Raw genomic sequence first — 25227 nt, 5'->3', positions numbered from 1 at the left:
ATGGTTGGTTTGGAAGATTACTCTGTGGCATTATATCTTGCTGAGGTCTCTCCTCCCCAAACCCTGCCTCCTCAATCTCCATCCTCAAATTTCCAGAAACGTATGGATCTGGAGCTGGCAATCCTAAACTGACCTGTCCCTAATAAGTCCTGCCTGAAAGAGCTAAATAGGCTCAAGAAAGGGCCCTCCCCTGCCTTTTACTCCGAGAAGCTCAGCATGGAATACTGTGGTTGCCTAGCAAAAGCTACTGAGGCAGTTTGTTGCTTAGAGTTGCAGGTGTTCCTTTTATAATTTTTGCTTTTTAAAAAATCCACAATGTATTTTTTTTAAGATTTCACATTTTTCTGCTTATCTGAGGCCTGATTCCAATGTGTAGAAAGATCTCATAGAAGAGACCTCCAGGGTCACCTAGTCCAACCCCCTGCAGAATGTAGGAAATTCACAACTACTTGCCCACCCAAAGTTACCCCAATTCCATGCCCCTGCAAAAAAAAACTCCAGAATCCCTGGCCAGTTTAACCTGCAGGAAATTCACCTCCTGACCCCAAAGTGGCAATCGGCATTTCACTAGGCATGCAAGAAATGTCCGCAAGAGCCAGGAATGGACGCAATCCCTTCTGCCCATCTACTTCCAATCTGCCTAAAGTCACAGAATCAGCATTTGTCAAAATCACAAAATCAGATCTGTCTTTTCATCTCTTCAATCACTGGATTAAAGTATCCAAAGGTTGGCTGACTTTGCTATTAGAATACAAGATATCAAATGTGAATTGCCCTTTCCTCATAACAAAGGGTAAGTGAATATCTGATGAGTCAACAGTACTGATATATCAAACTCTCTTAAAATGGAGTACATTTTTCTTTTTATGTTTATTCTTGAACATATCCAAGGCCAGTGCTACAGCACTAAGGTTATATTCCTGGGAGCAAGTCCCATTTCATAAAATGGGACCAACTTGTGTGGAGAGTCGTTTAGGGTTTTCCCTCAAGCATAGCTGTACCACTGTGAGTTCACTAATGTCACTGGGCTTAGAAATGAGTAACGTGCTAACACCGTGAAGCTTACAAACAGTTTCCTGCCAGATCTTGGCAGCTTCACTTCACCTTTGGAATGCTGATTGCAGTAATGCCTTCATTAATGCTCAAGTTTCTTCCTTTTAGAATAAGGATGGGAAAATGCAGGACTTTCCAGCACTAGGATTTTTCTATTTGGTAATTCAACATATACAGATTTCAGAGGGAACTAAATAATGCCAACACTAAGCAGCTTAGAAATGTTAGCTTTCTATAACTGAGTCCTTCAAAGTTTGTAAGCAATGCTGTTGTAAGAAAATGCTAATTTTATTATGTTGTCTTTGTAAAGCCCAAGGATCTTCAGGGAGTTAGAATACTTTAAGAGGATGAAGGCCTAAGAAAATAATTTAAATGATCTCATTAATCATGGATGTATCCCAAAGGTTCATCTCTGATACTGAACCAGGTTGGTGTAGTGGCTAAGAGCAGTGGCTTCTAATCTGGGGAGCCAGGCTTGATTCCCCACTCCTCAGCATGCAGCCAGCTAGAATTCATTTTTCTTGGATCACAAATTGATGAGAGTGGTGATTGCAGTATGAAAATAAAATGTCAGATTGCTCTGGGTCACTCAGCATGGATGAGTTTGAACTGATCATGGAAAAGCAAGCATGTAAGTCTGACAGCCAAATGTTGATTAATTAGATCTATCATATTTCCAATAGTCACTTATTACTGTGACAGTTGGACGATGAAAAAATCAGACAAGAATCGATTTGTGTTGGAACTCTGGTGTTGGAACAGGCTTCCATGGGTTCCATGGATGCAAAAGTCATGAACAAGGAAATACCACACTGCATAAAGTCTGATATATCACTGGTAGACAAAATCACGGAATTCCAGCTCACTTACTTTGGCTATGTCGTGCCTCTCTGTATCGTGCGGTAAATGGAAACCAGACTGACAAAGAATGTGGTGGTTAGATACAATCAAAACGGACACCGGCCAGAACATTACACAACTAAAAGAAGTGGTGCAAGATTGGACATAATGGCCACAGTTGTGCCATAGGATCGCAAGAGTTGGACTCAACTTAATGACTAACATTATCATCATATTCTGTGAGGATCAGTTGAACTAAGCAGTTTATAAGGCATCACTTCAGCTTTCCCTGGCTGTAGAAAGGAAGGAGCAGTTGGCCAATCACAAATAATGTATCTTTAACAATTCTAGGAAGATGGCAATTACTGTATCTTTTACTTTACTCTGATGTTCTTGGTATATATATTCCTTTCCAGCTTTATGTCATACTAAAACTATGTATTTAAAAAAACTGCTCCTTATTAAGTTCTTGACATGAAGACATGTTTGGGACATAACGTCAGGATCAGTCTTGGAACAGCCTTTACATGGAATGAATACTTTTCAAAGAAGATTCCCCATGACATCCATTACACCCTAAGCTCTATATACTTCAATCTCCTTTGAGCATAGATTCCCAACTGAGGTTCCAGGGAAACCTTGAGGTTCTATAAGAGCTCTTCAGGGGTTCCATGGCCTTTCCTGAAAGTTTGGGTGGCTGCCTGCTGCTGTATGGTTGGATGGGGGTGCTGAACGGGAGCTCAGGCTAAGTTTTATGCTGGGAAATACCTGGAGGTTTAGGGATGGAGCCTGAGGAGGGTGGGAATTGGGGAGGGGATGGCATTCAGTAAGGTATAATGTCATAGCCCATCTTCCGAAAGCAACTTTTCTCCAGTTGAACTGATCTCTGTCACTGGGAGATCACATGTAATTGAGGGAGATCTTCAACCACCATCTGGAGGTTGGCAACCTTAGCCATGCAGATCAGTTGTGGTTCATGGAGATCTCCAGGCCCTACCCGGAGGTTGGCAAAGGTTAGCAACTCTAGCAATGTAGTAACTATATTAATACACAACAGTCAAATGTAAGTTGGGCTGGGTGGGGTAAGACATCAATACTGGCAACGCAAGAAGAGAAGGGGAGGCCTGACAACGTCACTTCCTATGATGTGGCAGTGGGAATATCTGGGCAATATAATTTCTGACGGGGTGGCAGGGAAGCATAGTCAGCTGACAGCAGTTCCAGGGTTTCTTCAAGCCAATATCTCAGGGGTTCCTCTACAGTGAAAATGTTGAAAAGACTGTTCCAGAGGGATACCCCATGTCCATGACAAAACAGGAGGCTCATTATGGATTAGTGGAGGTGGCATATAGGAACCTAAAGAAGGCCTGTGCATCTCCTGAATCCTCTCTGAGGATGTTTTTATGAACAATTAGGACTGCTAACCAATGTGTTTAAAAATTCTGGGAACTCATGTTGAAAGCTGTTGAGCAAGAGAGCCTTTCACCGCTGAAATTGATCAAAGAGAAAATTGCCCTAACAGGAGGGGGCACAGAAAGTTGTTGTTGCATATCTTTAAATAGGACAGGGTCCTATTAAATAAAAGAGTAAGGCCACCTGGGGAGGAGTTAGGGCGGGCCCTGTCCAGGATAAAAACTCAGAAGGCCCAATCAGGAGCCGCGAAGCGGCTCCTGATTGGGCCCTCCGAGTGTCCATCCAGGGCCAAGCAGCCAATGGGGAGGCGCGCAAAGTGCCTTCCTATTGGCCCCTCACCAGGACAGACCAAAATTCCATTCACCCAGCCCAGTCTGGCTGCCAGTCTGCTCCTGACCACCGCAGGGAGAGGAGGTCAGCAGGGCTGCCAAGGGGGATGAGAACAGAGGCTTGGACAAGCTGCACCAGCCCTTTTCGCCCCAAGGTGAAACTGTCCTAACTGCCATGTCCAACTGTAAATTGCCTCAGAACCCTGACAGAGCTGGCAGGAGCCCCCCCCCCCCTTCAGGCCTGCTGCGAAGGAGCCTCTGACAGGCCCTGACTGAGGGAAGGAGGCTTTTCCAAGAGCAACGCAGGGGAGCCTGAGGGCCTTCCTTTTGAGGGGGGGGGGGACTTTCCCCTTCTGCCAAACAGTTGCCTGACAGGGAGGCCACAGAAAAGCCCCTTCTCACTTCAAATACTGCTCTGGCCGGGGGTTAGACACAGCCAAGCCATGTGTCTTTCTTCTTTGCAACTCTCTGCAGATTTGAGGCCACTGCACAGCGTTATTCTGCAGAGGAAGCTGGCTCTTTTGTCTCCTGTTCCATCTGCACAACAACCCTGTGCAGTAGGCCTGAAGTCTTTCAATTCAACAACAACCTGTGTGGGAAGCTTTAAATGTTTATTCTCTACCACAACCCTGTCCAAAGTAGCCCTTTCTGCCTGGGGAGCTGATCTTTATACTCTGCAGGTGAGCTGTAATTCCAGGAGCTCTCCAGGCCACACCTGTAGGTTGGCTACCCCTGGGTTGGAAATATTCCTGGAGGTTTGGAGGTGGGACTTCAAAATCGTACAATGCCTCAGAGTCCAGCCTTCAAATGAGCCATTTTTGCCTGCAGTTGGTAGGGAGTGGTGCAGGAGTGTCCCTCCTGGCCTATAGGTTATGGCCAGCCCTTATCAGCAACTGTTTGTATTCTGGGGCGCAGACAGGCAGACCAGCATCAGTCCTGTGAGTCTGGAAAGTGTAGGAAGATCTAAATAAATATTTACAGCCTGAAACTAAATAGAGAACAAGTAAATGTCTGGAGACACATCGTAACTGAAATAGTAACTGGCAAATAACCTTGGCCTGGCAAATAAAAAAACAGTATTAAAAACCTTACTAAGGTCAAGACTGCTGTGCACAGACAGTCTTCCTCTTAGGGTTGCCAGCTTCCCTGTGAGGCTCGCTACCCCACCTCCCTCATGGGGAGTCTGCTATGGGGAGAGAAGGGGAAGACGATTGGAAAATGCTTTGAGACACCTGAGGCCTGCTGGGTCACTGCGGCCCATTCCCAGTTCTCTCAGATCTCTCACAACCCTACATACCTCACAGGTTGACTATTGTGGAGAGACAAATGGAAAAGGTGTTTGTAAACCGCTTTGAGACTCCTTTGGGGAGTAAGCAATAGGGTACAAAAATCCGTTCTTCTAAGGAGCAACCATGAAAGAAGCATGTGGGCACATAACATTTTACCAACAGTGAAAATATGGGAGACAGAAGGAACAGGGTGGACACCTGTGTACTGTGACTACCCCATGTGTATTAGGGCAGAGGGGCATTTCGGTGAATGTGGCCTAATTCACACAAGAAGGGAAATGACGCAGAACTGGGGGGAATTGGTTGCCATGTAATCTTCCCCTAAGAAGAGTCTCCAGTCTGATTTTCCCTTCACATATCTGAGGACATGGCTCTGGAAAGCTCATCTGTAACCACTATGCCACAATTCCCAAAGGTCAGTCCTCTCCCACACTCAATGAACATTCCACACCACAGGTTCTTGACACCCATATCTCCACACCCATGGCCTCATTTGCCACCATGCCACCACAACCTCCCACACAACACACATGACAACCCCATGCCCTTACAGACTGGACAACTCCTCCCCTTCCTCTTCCCACTGCCAAGCTCTGGCGCCTGTTGTATTCTTGGAGACAACGGGCTTTGCCCCTAGTTTAGCATAACTTCCTAAAGTTCTATTGGATGATGGGGAAAAATCAAAAATTAGCACAATCCTCTTCCTCTCCTGTCTTTTGTTTCTTTGAACTCCTCCACACTTCTTTGAATTCTGTCTTTCTCTCAGTAAGCTTTGGAATGTGATGCATATGGAACAATTAATGAGATTTGGACAAATGGAATGATGTAAGTAGGAGGACTGTTTGTCATGAATCTAGAGAACTAGCATTTACCTTTAAGTGCATAGATAAAGTGGAAGAAAAAACGGTATGCCCATTCTTTACACTTTCTCTTCTCCACATGCTACAGGTAGAGGAAGAAGGTAAACACAAGTACTGGGGGCTAGTTTGTTCATTTTTGAGTACTCCACCACCCATGCTCCCACTTTGTAGTATTGATGGGGAAATGCATTCTTGATGGCTACAACAGCAGCACTACCAGCAGCAAACACAAGCAAACATCAGGGAAATAACATAAATGTGGTGTAAGGAGCTGTGAATGTAGATGGTGAGAGGCTTGTGAACAGGGGAATAATTTGCAATCAGTGACGGAGCATGCAAGTCGTATGTGGAAAGAGGAGCATGAAGGGGAGCTGGTTGTGGATAGATGGGGGGACCTGGTCACTGTCTGCCTAGCCCCCCCCCCCCAACCTGCAACTGGCGCTGGATATATGCATGGTCTAGCTAGCATGTAGTGAAATAATTTCTTTGCTTCTGTTGAGCCTGTGACACCTCATCTGCTTTGCAATGACTGTTTTATTGTAGATATATACTTCTGGGAGTATATTCTAGAATTTGTGAATTTTCTAGAATCTAACTTGTTATTCTAGAAAGAATGTAAATGGATTTATGCTTACAAATCCTCATGTGGAAAATAAAATATTCTATACCAGGGCTGGAATGGTGTGCCCTCTGAGTAAAGAATGGAATCTACAGCTAGATTAATACAGTAGATTTTGTAACACAAGACTCAAATTGGCCTTGTAGATTAGGTTTGAAAGATTATATCTGTTTACACAATAGGCAGCATTATATACGCATTTAAAACGAGCACATTTCTTTCTTGGTAAGGTTCCCAAGTGTTGCTTTTGAAACTTGTCCTCCCTATACATTAATAACGGACATTTTTTCCCCACACTTGGCAGATGTTGCTACCTTTTGTGAACCGCCAGAAACAGAGCAGATGCATTATTTCATGAGATGCTGACAGAATTCTACCACAGCAGTACAATAAAATGTTCTTTAGGAATTTAGTTGTTCAGCTTTGTATATGCCCTGGAGGTAAACTGCTGAAGCTTTGCTGTGTATTTGGAAAATAATGTAGCGACTATCCTTTCATAGCTTTATGCTCACAATACATATTTGGAGGACAATAGGAGCTGATGATGTTTTTTTTCATACGGTATTTTGGAAAATCCTTTGATTCCTTGGAAGATCCCTAAATTAGATCAGAAATGGCAGACAAGAGTCAGTGAAAGTCAGCTTTCCAACCTACAGCAGCCAAACGTTCCCTGGTCAGCTCTGTTCTTGGGAGTCCCTTGTCACCAAGGGACAGGATTTCAGGAGCATTTCATGCCGCTGCAGGAGGAGGTAAGAAAGACATGCTCTGCAGGTGGTATTTGCTGCTTCTGTCAAACCTTTAGTCTTGATACTTGTCTTGAGCCAAACCAATGTGTCCACCCAAGAACATGCCCTTAAATTGTTTGTTACACGCTGAGTTTGAATGGAGGACATATTGATATGGAAAGTGAAATACCAGTATATGAAACAGAGCATAATAAGGAGGAAGGCAGCTGAGGTTTGCAGATGGTGGAAGGGAATCCATATTCTGTAAACTTTTAAGGCTGAAATCTTACATCTTACCTTATGAGCTATAAACCATATAAAATGCATTGTGGTCATTAGTATAAGGCAGACCCTACTAGCAGAATTAGGTGTAATACATATTCTCTCGATGAAATCCATTTTCATATCAAGTATATTTCATTCAAAGGTTCATGGTTGATTTTGTTTCTTAATATTGAAATAAATACAATCTTGGCATTATGCACATTTTATTTGTTTATTTAATTTTTGCAGAACGTCAGTACTGGGGCTCTGATCTACAACTCCCAACTATGACCTTTGAAGAGGTTTTATACTGTGATAAAAGTGCATACAAGTGGTTGGCTACTCTTAAAAAGGTGGGAATTGTGCTACTCACAGGAGCTCCTATTAGACAGGGAGAACTGCTTAAACTTGGACAACGGATTGGATTCCTTCGCCTCACATTTTATGGGTAAGTTACAGCTTTTTCATACTCCTTCCCTTGGCAGCAGTGCTTGGCACTTTGGTTTTCACCATTTTAGGATGCAACAGCTTTGTGGAGAGGAAGGCTGTTGGTTAACAGAGCCAGAATAGGTCTTCTAATGCATCAAATCTTTAGAGGAAGCAGAATGCTTTGCTTTACACCCCTGCTGCAGCAGCTCTTTTCATAAAATACATCTGCTGCATGCCAGGGAACTTCACGTGTGTTCATGACTTTTTATATTAGCACTAAAGCTTGCAACATAGAGCTTGGTAGAGATCAGCAAACAGTTAGAAAGCAAACCAATACTAACTCTCCCATCTGGTTAGCAGCTCTCCTCACTCCTATCTCGGATACCCCTGCTCAGAGCCACAGTATCTTCTGTGCCTTCACAAGAAGCAGTAATGTGTCCTTTTCCCACTTTGTACCACTTTCTTATACTGTGGTTAATATGACATGTAGGAAGTAGCTATTTTAAATTCATGTGATAGCCATGTGCTTAGATAATTCAAAAAAAAAATCACAGGGTGCACATTTTTCCTTCATGTGAACAAAGAGACGCTTATCACAGGCAGTGGTTTCCCAAGGAACCTGTCATCTCATAAAGGTGGGTGAGAATCCTGTGTCAGAATTTCCTTGTAGTTTCAGTGAATTATACTTCTCAGGCATCATTATTTTGAGCTATCACAGTTGTACAGGCTTAAACCTGATCTGAGCATGTTTTTAAAGGTGCTCATTACTTGCTGTTACTTCCCACTTGTATTATAGAAAAATTCCACATTAAAAAATATTTGATGTGAAAATGTTATCATTTGTAATTGTGGCATTTCTGTCACTTTATTGTAGCCTGGAAAGCTATGAAAAAAAACATACAGGGACTCCCAGCCAAAGATGACCCTTAATGTTTTTCCTTCTTTTAATTCAAATAACAATTCCAGGGAAACATCCTCCTTTTCTGATCCCCTCTGCAGTCCAAAAGTTAAAAAAATGGGAAGCAAGCAGTGTGTCTTCTCTTTTGTCTGAATCAATTTGAAATAAATAGAAGGAAAAAATATATTCAGAATCTTGGCTTGGAAGAGCCACATTCTTTCCACATTAGAACACAGAAGCAGCAATGATTTACTTGCCTCTGATAATGTTTTTTTTTTTTTTGTACTAGGCCACGTTTGAGTTGTGCTGGCACATGCAGCACTGACTGAACACAACATGGTAAAGATGGGGAAAATATGCCTGTTCAAATAGTTCATTCTGAGGCATGAATGATTAGTGAAAATCTTTCTCTGTCAATAGTTGGTAGCTTGCTAATTGAGAAAGCTGGAGGGAATGATTCAGCATAGTGGAAGGAAAACAAAACAAATCATCATTCTAAGCAATGTTATCTCTAAGCTATTTGTGTGAGCCGCTGCTCAACAGCAGCCTGGAACCATGCAGGGTCTTGTACTGTCCATTGCCCATGTTAAGATTAGGTAAAGGTAAAAGGTAAAGGTATCCCCTGTGCAAGCACCGGGTCATGTCTTGGGGTGACGCCCTCTAGCGCTTTCATGGCAGACTCAATACGGGGTGGTTTGCCAGTGCCTTCCCCAGTCATTACCGTTTACCCCCCAGCAAGCTGGGTACTCATTTTACCGACCTCGGAAGGATGGAAGGCTGAGTCAACCTTGAGCCGGCTGCTGGGATTGAACTCCCAGCCTCATGGGCAGACAGCTTCAGACAGCATTTCTGCTGCCTTACCACCCTGCGCCACAAGAGGCTCATATGTTAAGATTACAGCTGTTCTATTCCGCTCAGGACATGAACTGCTTTGCTCAGGAGGGAAAAAATAATTAAAGAGAACATTGATACTAAGCTAAAAAAATTTGGTCATTGAAAGCAACCAGAATTAAAATTTTGGAAGCTACTAACTCAGGAGGCTCTACAAAACCCCATAGATAGAAAATTAATCCTTGATGATGAATGTCATTTCTACTTTGAATGTATATTATAAGCAATTGTAGAAAGGGGAATATCAGTACCACAAAATTTCCAGCTTTGACCATGTAGTCTTTTTTAAATGGGATAAATTTACAAATCTACCCATTAAAAACTCATTAAAACAAAGAGTTTGCCATCTGAACATGTGGTGGAATCATACAAATATTAAGGCTGCTGCCCGACTACCATTTTGTTAGGCTAGTAGACCAGAATGGTTGGCTAATGTTTTCTCTGTAGGAGCTTGTATTTAGAAGTTGGGTTCCTGATAGATGGGACATGGGAACATCTCTGTATCCAAACAACAACTTGAGTGTTCCTTTCCATTCTGTGGATCGTACACAAGAACCCCACACATACTGGATAGCTCACACTAGTCTTGTGCCAGCTGCTCAGCCATATGGAAACTCTGTTGGCTGAAGAGCAATGAAACCAGAAATTAGCAAATGTATGTGTTCTTAGTGGACTAAATTCAACAGTATGGCCATTATTGGTGCGTCTTCAACGCTAAAGTTTCATCATGCTGCTGCCTTGCACTTCTCCCTGTTTTTCCACACTTTTCTGTTCTCATGGGAGAACTTGCGAAGACATGGTGAAAATGTAATATATGATTGGCTTTGAAGTGTTCTTTTTTAGTGAAGCTTTTTACAGAAGTGTAGGGTAATTTGTTTGCTAACTAGAATCTAAGGCAGCCTTTCCCAACTTTTTTTACCAGTGAAAAATCCCTGAAACATTCTTCAGGCTTCAATAAACCCCAGAATTGGCAGGATCATGCAGAATATGGTTGGGAAGCATAGCCCTCCCCTTCCCACCCCTCCAGGCCCAGCATGGACCATTGTGGGGGGGCAGGTCAACATGATCATATATGGTTATATCACCCAATAAATATTTAACAAATTTATAAACATATTAAATATTAATTAATTCCCACCCATTCATGAAAGCATTTGAGGACCATCAAGAAACCCTATGTGCATGTTTTTGTTATTGACTGGGCTCTATAAGACAAAAGAATTAAACTGGAGCCTGCAATTTTCAGACTTGACTTCTGCTTTGTGTTTTGTCAATGGACACATATTTGGACCGCATTGTAAACTTCTACATGCCCTTATATTTCAGCCATTTTACAGTCTGTAATTTGTCACTGTTGCCAACAGGATTCTCTTGTTTATGTCAGTTCATGCATCTTGAAAATATTAAAGGAAACAGGGAGCAGAAGTGTACCACTCTTTCTCTGGGTACAAGATGCATGAGAAATATCAGCATCTTCCACTGAATTATTTTTTCTATCCTGAAAGATAGTTTTGTGAAAGGACCCTTAGACATGTCCCAGACTTTTCCTGAAGAAGAAATCCAGCCTAAATCAACAAGGAAAACCAGATTTAGCCTTTATAATAGTCCTTATATATATTCTGAAAAAGAGCCTCTTGTGGCGCAGAGTGGTAAGGCAGCTGCCTGAAAGCTTTGCCCATGAGGTTGGGAGTTCATTCCCAGCAGCCGGCTCAAGGTTGACTCAGCCTTCCATCCTTCCGAGGTCGGTAGAATGAGTACCCAGCTTGCTGGGGGGTAAACGGTAATGACTGGGGAAGGCACTGGCAAACCACCCCGTATTGAGTCTGCCATGAAAACGCTAGAGGGCGTCACCCCAAGGGTCAGACATGACTCGGTGCTTGCACAGGGGATACCTTTACCTTTACCTTATATATATTCTGATTAGTAACCCCGGGCTTAGAATCATAGAATCATAGAGTTGGAAGAGGCCATACAGGCCATCTAGTCCAACCCCCTGCTCAACGCAGGATCAGCCCAAAGCATCCTAAAGCATCCAAGAAAAGTGTGTATCCAACCTTTGCTTGAAGACTGCCAGTGAGGGGGAGCTCACCACCTCCTTAGGCAGCCTATTCCACTGCTGAACTACTCTGACTGTGAATTTTTTTCCTGATATCTAGCCTATATCGTTGTACTTGTAGTTTAAACCCATTACTGCGCGTCCTTTCCTCTGCAGCCAATGGGAACAGCATCCTGCCCTCCTCCAAGTGACAACGTTTCAAATACTTAAAGAGGGCTATCATGTCCCCTCTCAACCTCCTTTTCTCCAGGCTAATATTCCCAAGTCTCTCAACCTATCTTCATAGGGCTTGGTCCCTTGGCATAATCCCACCTCTACCACAAGCACCAGAGTTATGTACTTTCCCCGTACTCAATGAACCCTTTCACCAGCTGGACTTCAGATGGAAACAAGTAATGCAGATCACAGGCTGCTGCACACCATATAACAGAGGTCCTGCTAATTTGTTCCCTGCACAAAGACTACCAATGCCAGAGCATTTTAGATACAGTGCATTGGTTTATTATTTTTGCACTATTTGCCTCCAGGACCACACATAAAGTAAAATGTTGACAGAGTAGAAACCTGAGAAGGCAAACGAGAAGGCAAAGTACTGATATCTTTCTATATGTCTTGTCCCCTTCCATTCTAGCAATTATTGCTACAAGTGTGAAGCCAAGGCCCATATCAAAGTCTTTTTGAATTGGAAATGCTTGTACAAAATAAAAATGACTTTAAAACATTTTGGAAACCATCTACATGTTATCACTACATAGTTGTGTACATCTGACCTGATTACATGATATTTTGAAATGGAGACATTTTTAAAGAGTAGCAAAAAAACAACAACAAAACTCCAATAATTTTTTTTACATTCCCCATCGTTCAAAACTACAGGATGTAACAGGGCAGTCTTTTACTACCAGTTGCCTTCTGAGAATACTTACCCAAATTTTATAGTATCTGTTTGCTTACTTAATAAATGTAACAGGAGAGCAGGAGAGAACAGGAGAGAAGCAGGCAATATCTCTACAATTGAGTCCCTCTGTTCACGTGTTTCTAAAAGAGTAATTTGAAAACAGTGGTAGGCTCTGTACAAATTTTATGATCATTTTTTTAAAAAGAACTCTTGTTTGATAGAAAGGCTGTTATAATTTTCCCTTTCTTTTCTCTCTCCTGTTCTCCCCCCCCCCTTTCGGGCATATTTCACAGACCTACTTGGCAAGTACAAGACAAAGTGGATGCTAACAATGTGGCTTACACAACTGGAAAGCTAAGTTTTCACACTGATTATCCCGTTCTACAATATCCACCTGGGGTAAGTGAAAACTGACAGCAAATGGAAGGTGAAAAGGGCTGCACAGCCCGAGGCCCAATGCTACTATAATAATCTGAAATAAGGAAACATGTAGAGTACATATGTGATGAGATATGGTCATGGACGGAAGTCATCCACAAGCCATCTAGTCTCACTTCAGAAGCATATTATTGATTTTTCAGCCTTTTCTACCTTGTAAGCTCAGACTGGATTCATTTGTTGAAAGGTGCTCTTGGCTACTTTTGCTGTGCTACAACTACAAGCCTCGAAGACCAGTTTTTCCCATGTCTCTTCCTTTCATTTAATCTCCCATTGTTACAATATTAATATCAAGAAACCTTTAATAGCATGGTCTGTAAAAGGAGTAACAGTAAGAATAAAATAGTATGCTAATAAGGAGGAAATAAAATTAAATAAAATGGGTAAACAGAGTTATCCAGTTTGGTGACAGCTAAGGGCTTTGCATAGGAATCCAGCTACAGCTGCTGAAATCACTGGATCCCTATCTTCTAGGAGGTAGCACGCCTGAGCTTCATCAGTGCAGGCCGATCTGCTCAACCATGGCATGAGATAGCGTACCTAGGCAGCTGCAGGGATGGGCCAGTATAGTAGCAAATGCACTACTGTTGTGAATTGGTTCATTTGGCAAGGACAGTTGCATGCAGCACAGGGAATGTTTTTATACCTTTCTCTTGACCAGGCTGTTGGGAGAGTATTTAGGCATGCTAACATGAAGCAATGCCTAAGATGTGAAATAATCAGTCTGGAGAAACAGGAAGGCAGGGACCTGTGCAAAGACTGAATACCATGAGACAGCGGAGAGCAGGATCATTGGACATCCAAAATCAATTCTTGGTGGTCAGTGTCTAGGATTATAACTCAGTGGAACACTGATCTTGAAATTCTTCAAGGATCATTCCAATAGAATTTAAGTAGTTAAAACTTTGCCACATCAAGTAGAGATGTCTCCCATTGTTATCACAGTCTTTTTTGTTCAGCTCCAATTAACTTACATACATACACAGGACCTGCCAAACTGCAGGTGGGATTCATATTTTAAAATGTCAAGATACAGCTGAAGGCGTTTGCAGAAAACAAACAATTCAGGTTGTTTTGAGTTTGGAAGGACATAACTCCAATAATTTAACCCACCTGAATCAGCCAAATCGATTTGGATGTCTCCAAAACAATTCGGCCAGTAAACTTAATGGCACCAGTATAGTCAATTTTTTTATGTTTCCATCTTCTCCACAGCCTGGGGGCTGGGGGTGAGTTAGAGGCTTCACACTTTCAATGTAGCTTGAGGACCCTCTTCTCTAAAGACCCCCCCTCCCAAGTTTCAAGATTATTGGACCTGGGGGTCCAGTTCTGGTGGAACCCAAAGAGGGTGTCCCCATCCGGCCCCATTGTATCCTATGGTGGGGAAAAGATTCTCTGTTCTAGTCTTGCTCCATTGGGTACAATGAGGAGGAGGGCCGCAGTGTGATGCGCAGACCCTACCACTACCCCTGAGAATCCAAGAAACGGGTGGGCTTGAAGTCTTCTAACAGAAAAGCTGGCCTGCAATGGAGTAGATGTACAGCCTGGTGTTTTTTAACTATTTAACTGTAATCTAGAAGTACAACGTGCCTTTTCTCTTATACTTCCTAAGATGTCTAATTAGGGGAGGAACGGAAAACCTATCCTACGTTATTAGTAGAACTTTAAATTATTCCCCGAAACAGTCCCTCTTCTGCTTAAAGCCTATTAGATGGGAAGACCTGCTAGAAACCAGTTCAGAAAAAACAGCATGCCCTGCCCCTACTGACAGATTAACCGTCAGCAGCAGCAATGGCCCCACAAGAAAACCAAAAGCCTCCACCAGCAACCAACCACCACAGCAGATTAAAGTTTAAACAGTCAAGTTAACAACAGCTGCCCAAGAAACCAGAGTAATAGGCAGAACCCCCCCCCAAAAAAAGAAATCCAAAAGGAAAAAAGGAGAATAAAACAGAATCCCAAGCCCTCCCAAAGCATCACCACCACAGAAACCCAAAGAGTAAAGAAGAAGAAAAACGGGGGGGGGGGGGGGGACAGATTCCCAAGCCCCATCAAAGCTCCCCCACCCCAACCACTCACAGAAGCCCATAAAGTGAGTTTAAAATAAAAAGTTAGTTGAATAGAAGGTGAGAAGAAAAGAAGAAGAAAAAGGAGAGTCCCTCAAGCAAATTGGTTGAAGTCTTCTCCAGCAATGAGTTGAAGATAGATCTTCCATGGTCCAGTGCAGCAGCAGGTCAGTGAGTTAACAGCAGTGGAGGTAAGACCCTCTAGCTTTATACCTCCCTGGCCATGCACAGAAGATTTTCAAAAAGAGAAAACCTTCTGTGATTGGCCAAGAGCTGTTTTCCCCAGCCTCTCTTCCCCCTTCCCTTTGCCCTGGAGCCAGGAAAAAGGTGGGAAACAGAGTGGAAAAGCTACAAGGGAGTTTCCTGGTCTCTGTATTCCTTTAAAGTTTAAACTGCCATCCAAAACAGCCGAATCATGCTGAATCACAATACAGCCATTTTGGACAGCCGTGATTCGGCCATACAAACCTATGGGGTTTTGTGAGCAGGATCGTTTTTGGCCAATCTGTGCCTGAAACAGACCTGATTCAGATACTTTTCAGCTGAAGCGGTCCAAAACACACATGCTTTCAGCTCAGCATTATTAGTGCAGTTAGGTCACCTCACTCTGAATCTTCATGTGATATCTTTCAGCTGCCTCATACATGCACTGAACTGGCTTAGAAACTAAATGGAATGTTGTAGCACTGCACAATGAAGATTATGGAGATGTGCAGAACTGTCCTGCTAGAAAAGACATAGAAATCTTGAGAGTGGGGTTTCGTACATTGTTACCCACAACTACATCAGTAACAGCACACAATCCAAGCTCGTCATCTCATGACTTGTCATGTAGTTAAATAGTGCAAACACATCTTCTGGTGGTGCCTAGACAGATCCTAAGTGATCCTCAACTTAGACACTCTGCATGAGCCAAACGCTAAATCAAATTCAACTTAGCCATGGCTAATGTGCAATGAGTTTAAGATAGCCCACACCATCACTGCAGAGCATCAGTTCACTGTGACGCTGAATGTTTCAGTGGAAACCATGATTCACTTCTGTACAGTGCTTTAATAACCTACTGAACTTATAACATTCTGACACCATGACTAAATTCTGCCATCCAGTCTGCCTTTGTGAAGACAGCAGATTAATGTTGAAGTCCACATGCTGTAGGAAACATTTGCTCAAAGCCCTCAGACAATTATTAATGAGTTGAGCAGGCTAGCATCATGCGCCTCTGAACAGGTGCCAGGTCATTCTCACTAATATCTTGTTTTGAAAATTCATTTGCAATCTGTAGAAATGAATATGGCATAGAAATGGGAGGGTATTCCTCAGATGGGAAACAAATACAAGTTAGCTCACTGTCTCATTTCTGCCAAGAATCACACAGCCCCATATGAAGTTACTCACAGTCTTTTCAATTTGGAAATGGTTGTACAAAATAAAAATGGCTTTAAAACATTTTGGAAACCATCTACCATCTACATGTTCTCACTACATACTTGTGAACATCTGCCCTGAAATGGAGACTTTTTTGAAGAGTGGGAAAAAAGCAACAACAAAACTCCAATAAAAGAGTTTCACATTCCCCATCTCCCAAAACTACAGGAAGTAACAGGACAGTCTTTTACAGCCAGTTTCCTTCTGAGGGTACTTACCCAAATTTTATAGTTTCTGTTTGCTTACTTAGTAAATGTATCAGGTAAGCATGAGAGAAGCAAGCAAATACCACAAGAGTATCCCCCAAGTCATCCCAAAAAGCAAGCAGCATTTTAAAGATTATAGCCCCCTAGGTTCTGAGGATCGTGCTGTAAAGATACAGCAAAAACAAACCAAGCTCTTCTTTCTGCCCCATTCCATGGAGACTCGTGTACAGTGGCAGCAAGGAGAGCTCAGGGCAGCTGCTGATATGCAGCAATTTTCTAGGGCCATCAGGAGCCAAGGAAAATGTGGTTCCCATGGCTTCCTATGCATTTAGATGCTGTTTTGACATGCATTGCATTTACTCCAGAAGAAGGAAAACCATGGGTGTCTTCTTACAGTAATGCGTGTCTTCTTACAGTAATGTAATGTAAGAAGTGGGCAAGACCACTTTCTGGTTGGGGCTTGTGGTTGGCAGGTTGCTTCCACATCAAAACAGCTGCCAATAAAGGATCAGGACAGGAAAGCTGTGAGCCTCCCTGAGCTGCAGGCTTTGTTCTGGGGAGGAAAGTAAAGGCTCTTCCTCTCCAGCAATCCTCAGCCCTTCTCCTCAGTCTCCATGTTCTCATCCCAGCCTCCAGGTGGCCGCTGACAAGGCAGCCCTCTGGAGAAAATAAAGAGAAAGTAAAACCAACACCCTGGCAAGTGGTTTACTCCCTGTCCAACCCACTCTTCCCTGGGAGCCTTGGTGATCACTTGGTCTCATGTGCCTGAACTGCTTGGCTTCATGCCAAGGAGAGAAAAGGAAGAAAGGGAAGCCTTTTGCCAGACACCTGGGGTGCCTACAGATCAACCGTGGTGGAAAGAGACAACCCCACACTCTGATAATCTTAATATTATTTGTATGTGTTTGGTGAGTTGACACACGAGGCTTGCTGTTATCATATGGCTCTCTTGGTTGATGGCAGTTGTGACTGCAGCTCCCCAAAAGCCATGGGATGAGTTCCTTGTGTACCATTGGGAGGAGCCTGACTGATAGTGCCTGCAACTTGGGGGAAGACCTGTAAAACTTGGTGTCTGAATCCATTGTTACCTCCTGCCCCCATTGCTGTTTGTCTCTCCCCCGCATGCCCAGGACACTGGCTGCAGCTGCCAGTCACCATTCTGAGAGAACTGGATTGTTGCCTGATCACAGGTGTCCAGGAACTCAGTTGACATTCCCATGACATAGTTTTGTTTAAAATCATAGAAGTATCTACTTGCCAAGTTTTTGTTCTGACTCATCACTGTAGAAACAAGACTCTCACTCCCCCCCCCCCAGACCTGTGAACCTTGAGAACTCTAGTTCTGTTACAGAGTAAGGAGAGAATAAACAGAGTTTGAAACAATGAGAGGAAGACGGAAAGATAGATATACATTCAAAGGCTGCTATACACTTAATCTGCAGTAGTCTTATCCACAATAGTAGCAACGCCTTTGCATAAAGTGTGGTATGTGGGTTGCAGGCTGGTGTACCCTAATACCACGCCAGTCCCATTGAATTCATAAGCAGTGGCTTCAGTGTGTGGATGTCTGAGTTCTCATTTTAGTTAGCTTGCTTGCAACCACTGCCTATTGCTAGTTCTCTCCCCCTGCCCCTGAATGATAGCTAGAGTGAGGTAGAATCATAGAAGAATCATAGAATCATAGAGTTGGAAGGGGCCATACAGGCCATCTAGTCCAACCCCCTGCTCAATGCAGGATCAGCCCAAAGCATCTAAGAAAAGTGTGTACCCAACCTTTGCTTGAAGACTGCCAGTGAGTGGGATCTCACCACCTCCTTAGGCAGCCTATTCCTGCTGCTGAACTACTCTGACTGTGAACATTTTTTTCCTGATATCAATCCTATATCGTTGTACTTGTGGTTTAAACCTGTTATAATAAGCCTGTGCAGGTCAGGCAATAGGGTTGCTAACTCTGGGTTGGGGGAGTTCCTGGAGACGTGGGGCTGGAGCCTGGGAAGCTTGCTCAGCAGGGATGGGATGCCATTGAGACCACCCTCTGAAGCTGCCATTGGCTCCGGGGAGAATTGATCCCTGTAGTCTGGAGATCAGTTGTATTTTTATTTATTTTTATTTTTTATTTATTTAGATTCCTATACCGCCCATTTCTTTGCAGCTCTGAGCGGTTTACATTGAACATTATATAATACAAATTACATGGGACGATGTATAGTACCAACAGTATGTAACATAAACTTTCATAAGCCCCCTGAGCCCCCGGGGAGGGCGGTATATAAATATAATAAATATACAAATAAACAAACAAACAGTATGTAACATAAACCACATTATAGATAAAAATTAACAGTAACATTGGGGTTTGATTGCCATGCCCAACCTGGAGGCTGGCAACTCTATCAAGCACTCCTATCATGGTTATCAGTCTACATTTCCTCTAATTGCCCAAATAATCCAGCTGTTTACTGCACTTACTCTGTTGCTTCTGCCTGAAAGTACGGGAGGGAAGGAGGGAGGGAGAGTGTATTTGCATGCATGTATAATATTGATGATTTGGGACTGACTCACAACATTTTTATTCAAGTAGCCTGTCTCTTGGGTAGTGGACCAGTACTAGTATAACAGAGAAATAAACTATTGCTAAATGTAATAGCTTTTCATAGCAGTTTTTTAGTTCCTGCCATCCTAATGGCAATTCACAAAAGGTAAAGGCGAAGTAATAAATCAAAGTTTGAACGAAATGCTCTGGTTTAATGAATTATGATGCCTCTAGGCCAGATTTTATTATAATTTAGCATTGATTTGTTACAGATTCAGTTCCTGCACTGTATAAAACAAACACCCACTGGAGGGGAGAGTGAAGTTGTAGATGGCTTTCATGTAGCAAACAAATTTAAGGAGCGGAATCCTCAGGCGTTCCAAATCTTGACCTCCACCCCTGTCGATTTCACAGACACTGGGACAGATTACTGTGATTTCTCAGTGCAGTCCAAGCAAAGAATTCTAGAGTAAGTAACAGGGCAAGAGCCAATTGTCCCCTACAGCCTGTAGCAGCATGTGCCTCTGCACTGTTTTATTCTGATTTATCATTACAGGACAGCACAGCAAGCATCTTGTTTAAATAGCAAAAATCCATAGGTCAATCACTGCCACCTGGTGGAATTAAAAATCAGTTTTCAAAGACAAGCTGAGTGCTGTTCTTGATCTCTTTAGAGGCAGGGTGGCATAAAAATGTAATTGATAGATATATAGAGATAGCTTTGAAAAAATCATATAGCATTTCATTTACTATGTTGTAACCTACTATGGCTCTTTTGTTGTAAATTATGTCTACTTTATAATAGCATAACCCTTTGTACTACATTCCATTTGCACTATACTCAACGTTATTTCTTACACCCAAACTGCCCAGGATTGAATGTCGAGATAACACGTTTTTTAAAAATTATTTCTCAACAGCATAGATGACAAAGGCCAGATGGTTCGTATCAACTTTAATAATGCAACCAGAGATACAATATTGGACATTCCTGCTCAAAAAGTAAAGCCATTTTATTCTGCTCTCAAGGATTTTGTTAATCTGCTAAATAGTGTGGAGAATAAGTTTACCTACAAGATGAAACCAGGTAAGTAAAATAACTTTAAGACTTGTACAGACAAGAAATAACTTGGATGATTCATTAAAAGATTTTCCCCAAAGGTATATGCTTTTAAAGAAATCCAAAATAGATGCCAACCCCCCCCCCACACACACACACACACAATTCTGCTGAAGATGACTTTTGCAGCATGTGTGCATCACATAAAAGAGGCATATTGGTGCACCATAGTTTATTTGGTACATGGTATGCTTCTGCCCATCTTGATTGTAGTCAAAGATGCCCACTGTACTGGACAGTGAACCTCTGCCCCCTCCTACTGGGATGGGAAGTTTTTTGAGCCTGTCTAGCTTTGGAGATTACACTTGGTATTATCCACATCCTGTTAGTGGATACTTTCCAGGTCAAGGGGATTGTTTGTTTCAAATGAAAGCTAACATTCTCAGGATTCCGCATTCTCACTATGAAATCCCATGGTTCTCTGCCACTTGTACAGGATCCCAGAATATATGCAGCTTTGAAAAATATTGTTGTTTTTTCAGGCTCTTTCCCCATGTCTTGTTTATTATGGTGATGAATGGATTAAGAATGTATTTCAGATGCAGCCCTTCCACCTACCCAGTAACTCAATAGACCTTCTGCCTGCCTGGGATTGCAAAGCCAGGCATTGCTAAGCTCTTGGGAGGCCACAATGTGTGGCTAGTTGACCTGTACTACCTGCATTTGAATGGGCAGGTAGTGCAGGTCCAGTTCAGGACAATGATTCCTAAAGATTGGGCTGAAATCCACTTTTGCATCACAGAGGGTTTTTGATCTGGGCTGGAATGTAAAACAGCTGCTAGAGCCCTCATGCCCCTGATATCTCTCCTGGCATGACTGAGAATATGCTTGCCTTCTCCTCCTTTAGTTTGTCTTAGAACAAATGGGTGTCAGCAGCAGAAAGGCATCAGACACATGCATCTTGGCAGGATGAAAAAACAGACATGTGAGAGTGTCTAAGGCCTTTGTGTATCCAGTGTCCAGCTCCGTATATTTAAGCTCTGACAGCTATAACCACCCATCTCCAGCAAGCAGTGCAAAACGAAGTCAGATGACAGGGAAGTCTTATTCATATTGGGAGGGGTACAGGGTACATCGTCTTCCTCTGCCACTGTCTTCCCCCACAAGTGAAGGCTATTTTGGTTAATTTGGCATTTCCCTATAAACTCTTACTCCTTGTTTGTTTGTTGTTGGTATGTCTGTGTGTTCTTATTGTATTCTTAAATAATTTATATACACTTTAAGTGCTGTTTTAATGCCTTGATGTTCTCTGCCTTGTGAACCCTATTTGGCATTAAACACCACAAGATTACTATATACTCATTAATGTTTTGTTCTAAGTTTTACTATTTACAAGACTTGATGGCAACTCTAGGGTTTGCTAGTGATTTGTTACCTCATAAAAACATGATGACATCCTGATTCAACTTGGATTTCATAATCTGAATCAGGTCAAGATTAATCTACATTAATCTACATCATGCCGCAGACAATATCTCACTAAGAAATTAACCTTCAACTGAGAATAGATCTGAGCTTTCCCAATCTTACCATGCTCCTCACTAGCTGCATTCTGTTCATTCTTATTGTAGGTGAAATAGTGGTATTTGACAACTGGCGTTTACTGCATGGCCGACAGAGTTACCAGGCTGGAACAGAAATATCCCGTCACCTTGAAGGAGCCTATGCAGACTGGGATGTGGTAATGTCAAGACTACGAATCCTACAGAAGAACATCCTGAAGAGGATGTAACCTTTGAAGGCTGGAATACTAGGGAATTATGCCTCTGCGCAAGTAACATAGTCCAGACAGTATGTTCCCGGAGGATAATGATCTCATGTGTTTCCAGATAGCCTACAGCAGGGGTAGTCAACCTGTGGTCCTCAAGATGTCCATGGACTACAGTTCCCATGAGCCCCTGCTAGCATTTGCTAGCAGGGGCTCATGGGAATTGTAGTCCATCTGGAGGACCACAGGTTGACTACCCCTGGCCTACAGGAAGGTCCCAGTTGACATATCTCTAGCTAGTCTATGTTATGTCTCCTTCCCCTCCACCATGTTATATACTGTAGCAAAAGATGAACCAAAGTCCCAAGAGCCTGTGGGGATGGTCTCTTGTTCTGCTTTCCCTCTTCTTCTGGGCTCTGGCCCCCGCATGCACGTAGCTTATTCCCAGGAAATGTAGAGTGTCCTTCACTAGGCTATCTGTAGGTTGGTATGTTATGACTGTACTACTTTGTCCTGATTGCCTTTTGGCCACTAGGTGTAAAAAGTGTAACTTTTGCTTTGTTTTAACTGTTCTTTGAAGCTCAAAGCCCATCTGACATGGAAACTGCCAATGGTGGGGATTCTGCAGGTGCCTATATCTATCCTGGTACTGGACATGCCATTTGTTCTTAGCAATAGACTTTTTCTGGTAATGAAGCTTCCAAATGTACACTCTTAGACATAATAAAACTTCGATCCTCTTTCTAAGAAGTATGTCTCAGTTTTTCTTGTTCATGTCAAGAGAGTAGCCTTAGTCTGGGACAATCTATTAGAAGCCTGACTAATCTCTGGTAAAGGATTAACTGAGCCTCAGTGGTTGACATGCATGTTGATACCAGTGTTCATAATTATGTGATTTGGAAAATGAATTTGGCCAGCTTGCATGGTTCAGAATGTTACGAGGTAGCTTGGAATACAGAATGAGATTCTGCACACTTATGTTCAATGTTCAGCATACCACACACCCAAAAGCAAGTTCCTTTTCAAGCTCATGCATACAAGTTATTGAATGTTAAGCCATCACTCTCAATAAAATTTATGCCAATCACTTTGAAACTATGTGATATACAAACTTAGCTGATTTGTAGGTGCATGCTTATGAGCACTTTACTCATAATGAAATAATCATGGATTTCTTTAAAACAGTATGAACTATATATCAGCTGTTTTGTAATTACATGTACAGAAATTCTATACAATTAACCCTTTACTTTCAGTAAAACTTTCATTGTTTGCTGTGAATTGCAGGATCAGGGTTGCCTATGTGGTGAGTAACTTCTCAGAGTCACTTTTCTCAGTCATCTCTTGCAAGAATTCTGGGGCTACTATTCCCATCCTGATCTAAAATTCTCTTGTTCTTAGCAGTGTTGGGGCTGAGTTTCCAAGTGGCTCTCTGCTGTGTCTCGTGCTAGGAAATATAATTGACTTGAAGCAGTATATCAGCATACGCCAACATTAGGAGCTGGGGAAGGATTCTTGGAAAACAGACAAATACTCTCTGAACACTTGGTGAGAAAGCTGTTCAGATACCCTCCTTACTTAACACAGTTAGCAACTAGAGACCCTCACCAATTAAAATTTAGGCAGGTTTTCTAGAGAACGGAGGGCAATGAAACAGCAGGGAAAAACCAGCTAGAGAATAGATGTGTTGGATGATTTACAATTTAGAACATTCACCACTTAGGACCTTCTCAAAGTCATGCGAAGGTGAAGGTGATCTTAGTAAAGCAACAGCATAAGTTTATGGGTTTCCCTGGTAAGAGTACCTCGTTAGTGGAATGCCTTCGCTTGTGAAATCTGCTGGATCAGTTGCTTCTGAACTTTTATAAGTAGGTTTTTGAAGGATAACAATCTGCTGACAAGTTTTTATGCTTTGATTTCATCCTTAGAAAAATTTTAGATTTTTAACTTTAATTATTTTACATGTATGGATTTGTGGGCATGTTGTGGAAATAATGGCAGGCTGAAGGTTGACAACAGCAACAGAACACTGTTCAGGTTTTTAAAGTAGCTATGAGTGGGTCTTTGCACTGCTATGCCGCATTTGCAGCAACCCATCTGGCTGAGAAACAAAGAAATCTGAAGCCCATACAGATACAACTTTTTAATAAATGAAACATAAATAGAACACAAGTTTCACTGTTTATTATATGAAAAGTATAACATGGTACGGCCAAAAATGACCCAGACCAAAATGAACATATCTTATGTGTACTTCTAAAATAGACCTGGAATTTGCCATAAAACAGCAGATTGTAGTGATGGCACAGAATTATACTGTAAAGACAAGAAAATAATTCTCTATTATAAAGTTGTGTGTACTTGCACATTTATGTGATTTCTTGGAGATCATGTGATACTTGTAAATTATTTCAGTTTAAGAGGTGTGGTAGCACTCTCAGGACACTCAGCAGTTCCTCAAAATATGCAGTCCAATTTGAATAGAATAGAACCATAGAGTTGGAAGGGGCCATACCTGTTCAATGCCGGATCAGCCTAAGCATCCATGATATCTATCCAGCTGCAGCTGGATCATATGTCAAATCTTATTTATTTACTTCATTCCTATCCCACTTTTTCTCCCCAGTGGAGACCCAAAGTAGTTTACACCAGTGGTCCCCAACCTTCATCTGGTCAGGGACCGCCTCCGGGGGTGGGGGAGAGCCAGCGGCCCGGCTGCCGCAATTGCTCATAAAAGCACATGCACGTTTTGGCCACCAGGTGGCTCTAACACACATGCGCAGAGTTGCCGCGCATGCGCGTTTTGGCCAACAGGGCCGTTTGGGCCAACTGTTGTGCCGGCTGCTGTGCCGGCTGCCGTGTCGGCCTCTTTCCCCCCTCTTGCTGCAGGGGGGGAGGCAGGCGCGGCCGCTGGCGGCCCGGTACGATGGCCTTTGCGGCCCGGTACCGGGCCGTGGATCGGGGGTTGGGGACCCCTGGTTTACACCGTTCTCCGTTTTATCCTCATGACATCTCTGGCAAAGTGCAGTTAGCCCAGCGTCACCGAGCAAGCATCGAAGGTGGAGTGCGGATCCAAACTCAGGTCCCCCAGATCCTAAACCTATTAACTCTAATCATGGTATGCTGGGTCTCAGGCCTTGTGCATGGAATACCACAGTCTGCAC

General features: G+C 42.7%; 1 protein-coding gene across 2 annotated transcripts in view; it reads left to right on the top strand.

The window, feature by feature from the left end:
- The window catches only part of BBOX1 (gamma-butyrobetaine hydroxylase 1), a 49343-nt gene extending 26530 nt beyond the window's left edge, over positions 1–22813 (top strand). Inside the window, exons 4-9 of one of the 2 annotated variants that reach the window (XR_013228348.1) lie at positions 7642–7840; positions 12858–12963; positions 19508–19704; positions 20156–20322; positions 21927–22214; positions 22274–22813. Coding sequence is in view for 1 of the 2 variants with exons in the window: in XM_077321989.1 (XP_077178104.1) it covers positions 7642–7840; positions 12858–12963; positions 19508–19704; positions 20156–20322; positions 21927–22087 (830 nt within the window). In the remaining variant the exon portion in view is untranslated. Of the gene's footprint in view, positions 1–7641; positions 7841–12857; positions 12964–19507; positions 19705–20155; positions 20323–21926 lie in introns of both variants that reach the window. The other variant, XM_077321989.1, reaches the window with a different exon arrangement.
- Positions 22814–25227: the final 2414 nt, after the last annotated feature.

The sequence above is a fragment of the Paroedura picta genome, chromosome 2, assembly GCF_049243985.1.
Source record: "Paroedura picta isolate Pp20150507F chromosome 2, Ppicta_v3.0, whole genome shotgun sequence".
NCBI classification, from domain to species: Eukaryota; Metazoa; Chordata; class Lepidosauria; order Squamata; family Gekkonidae; genus Paroedura; species Paroedura picta.
This window is presented reverse-complemented; position numbering and strand designations above follow the sequence as displayed.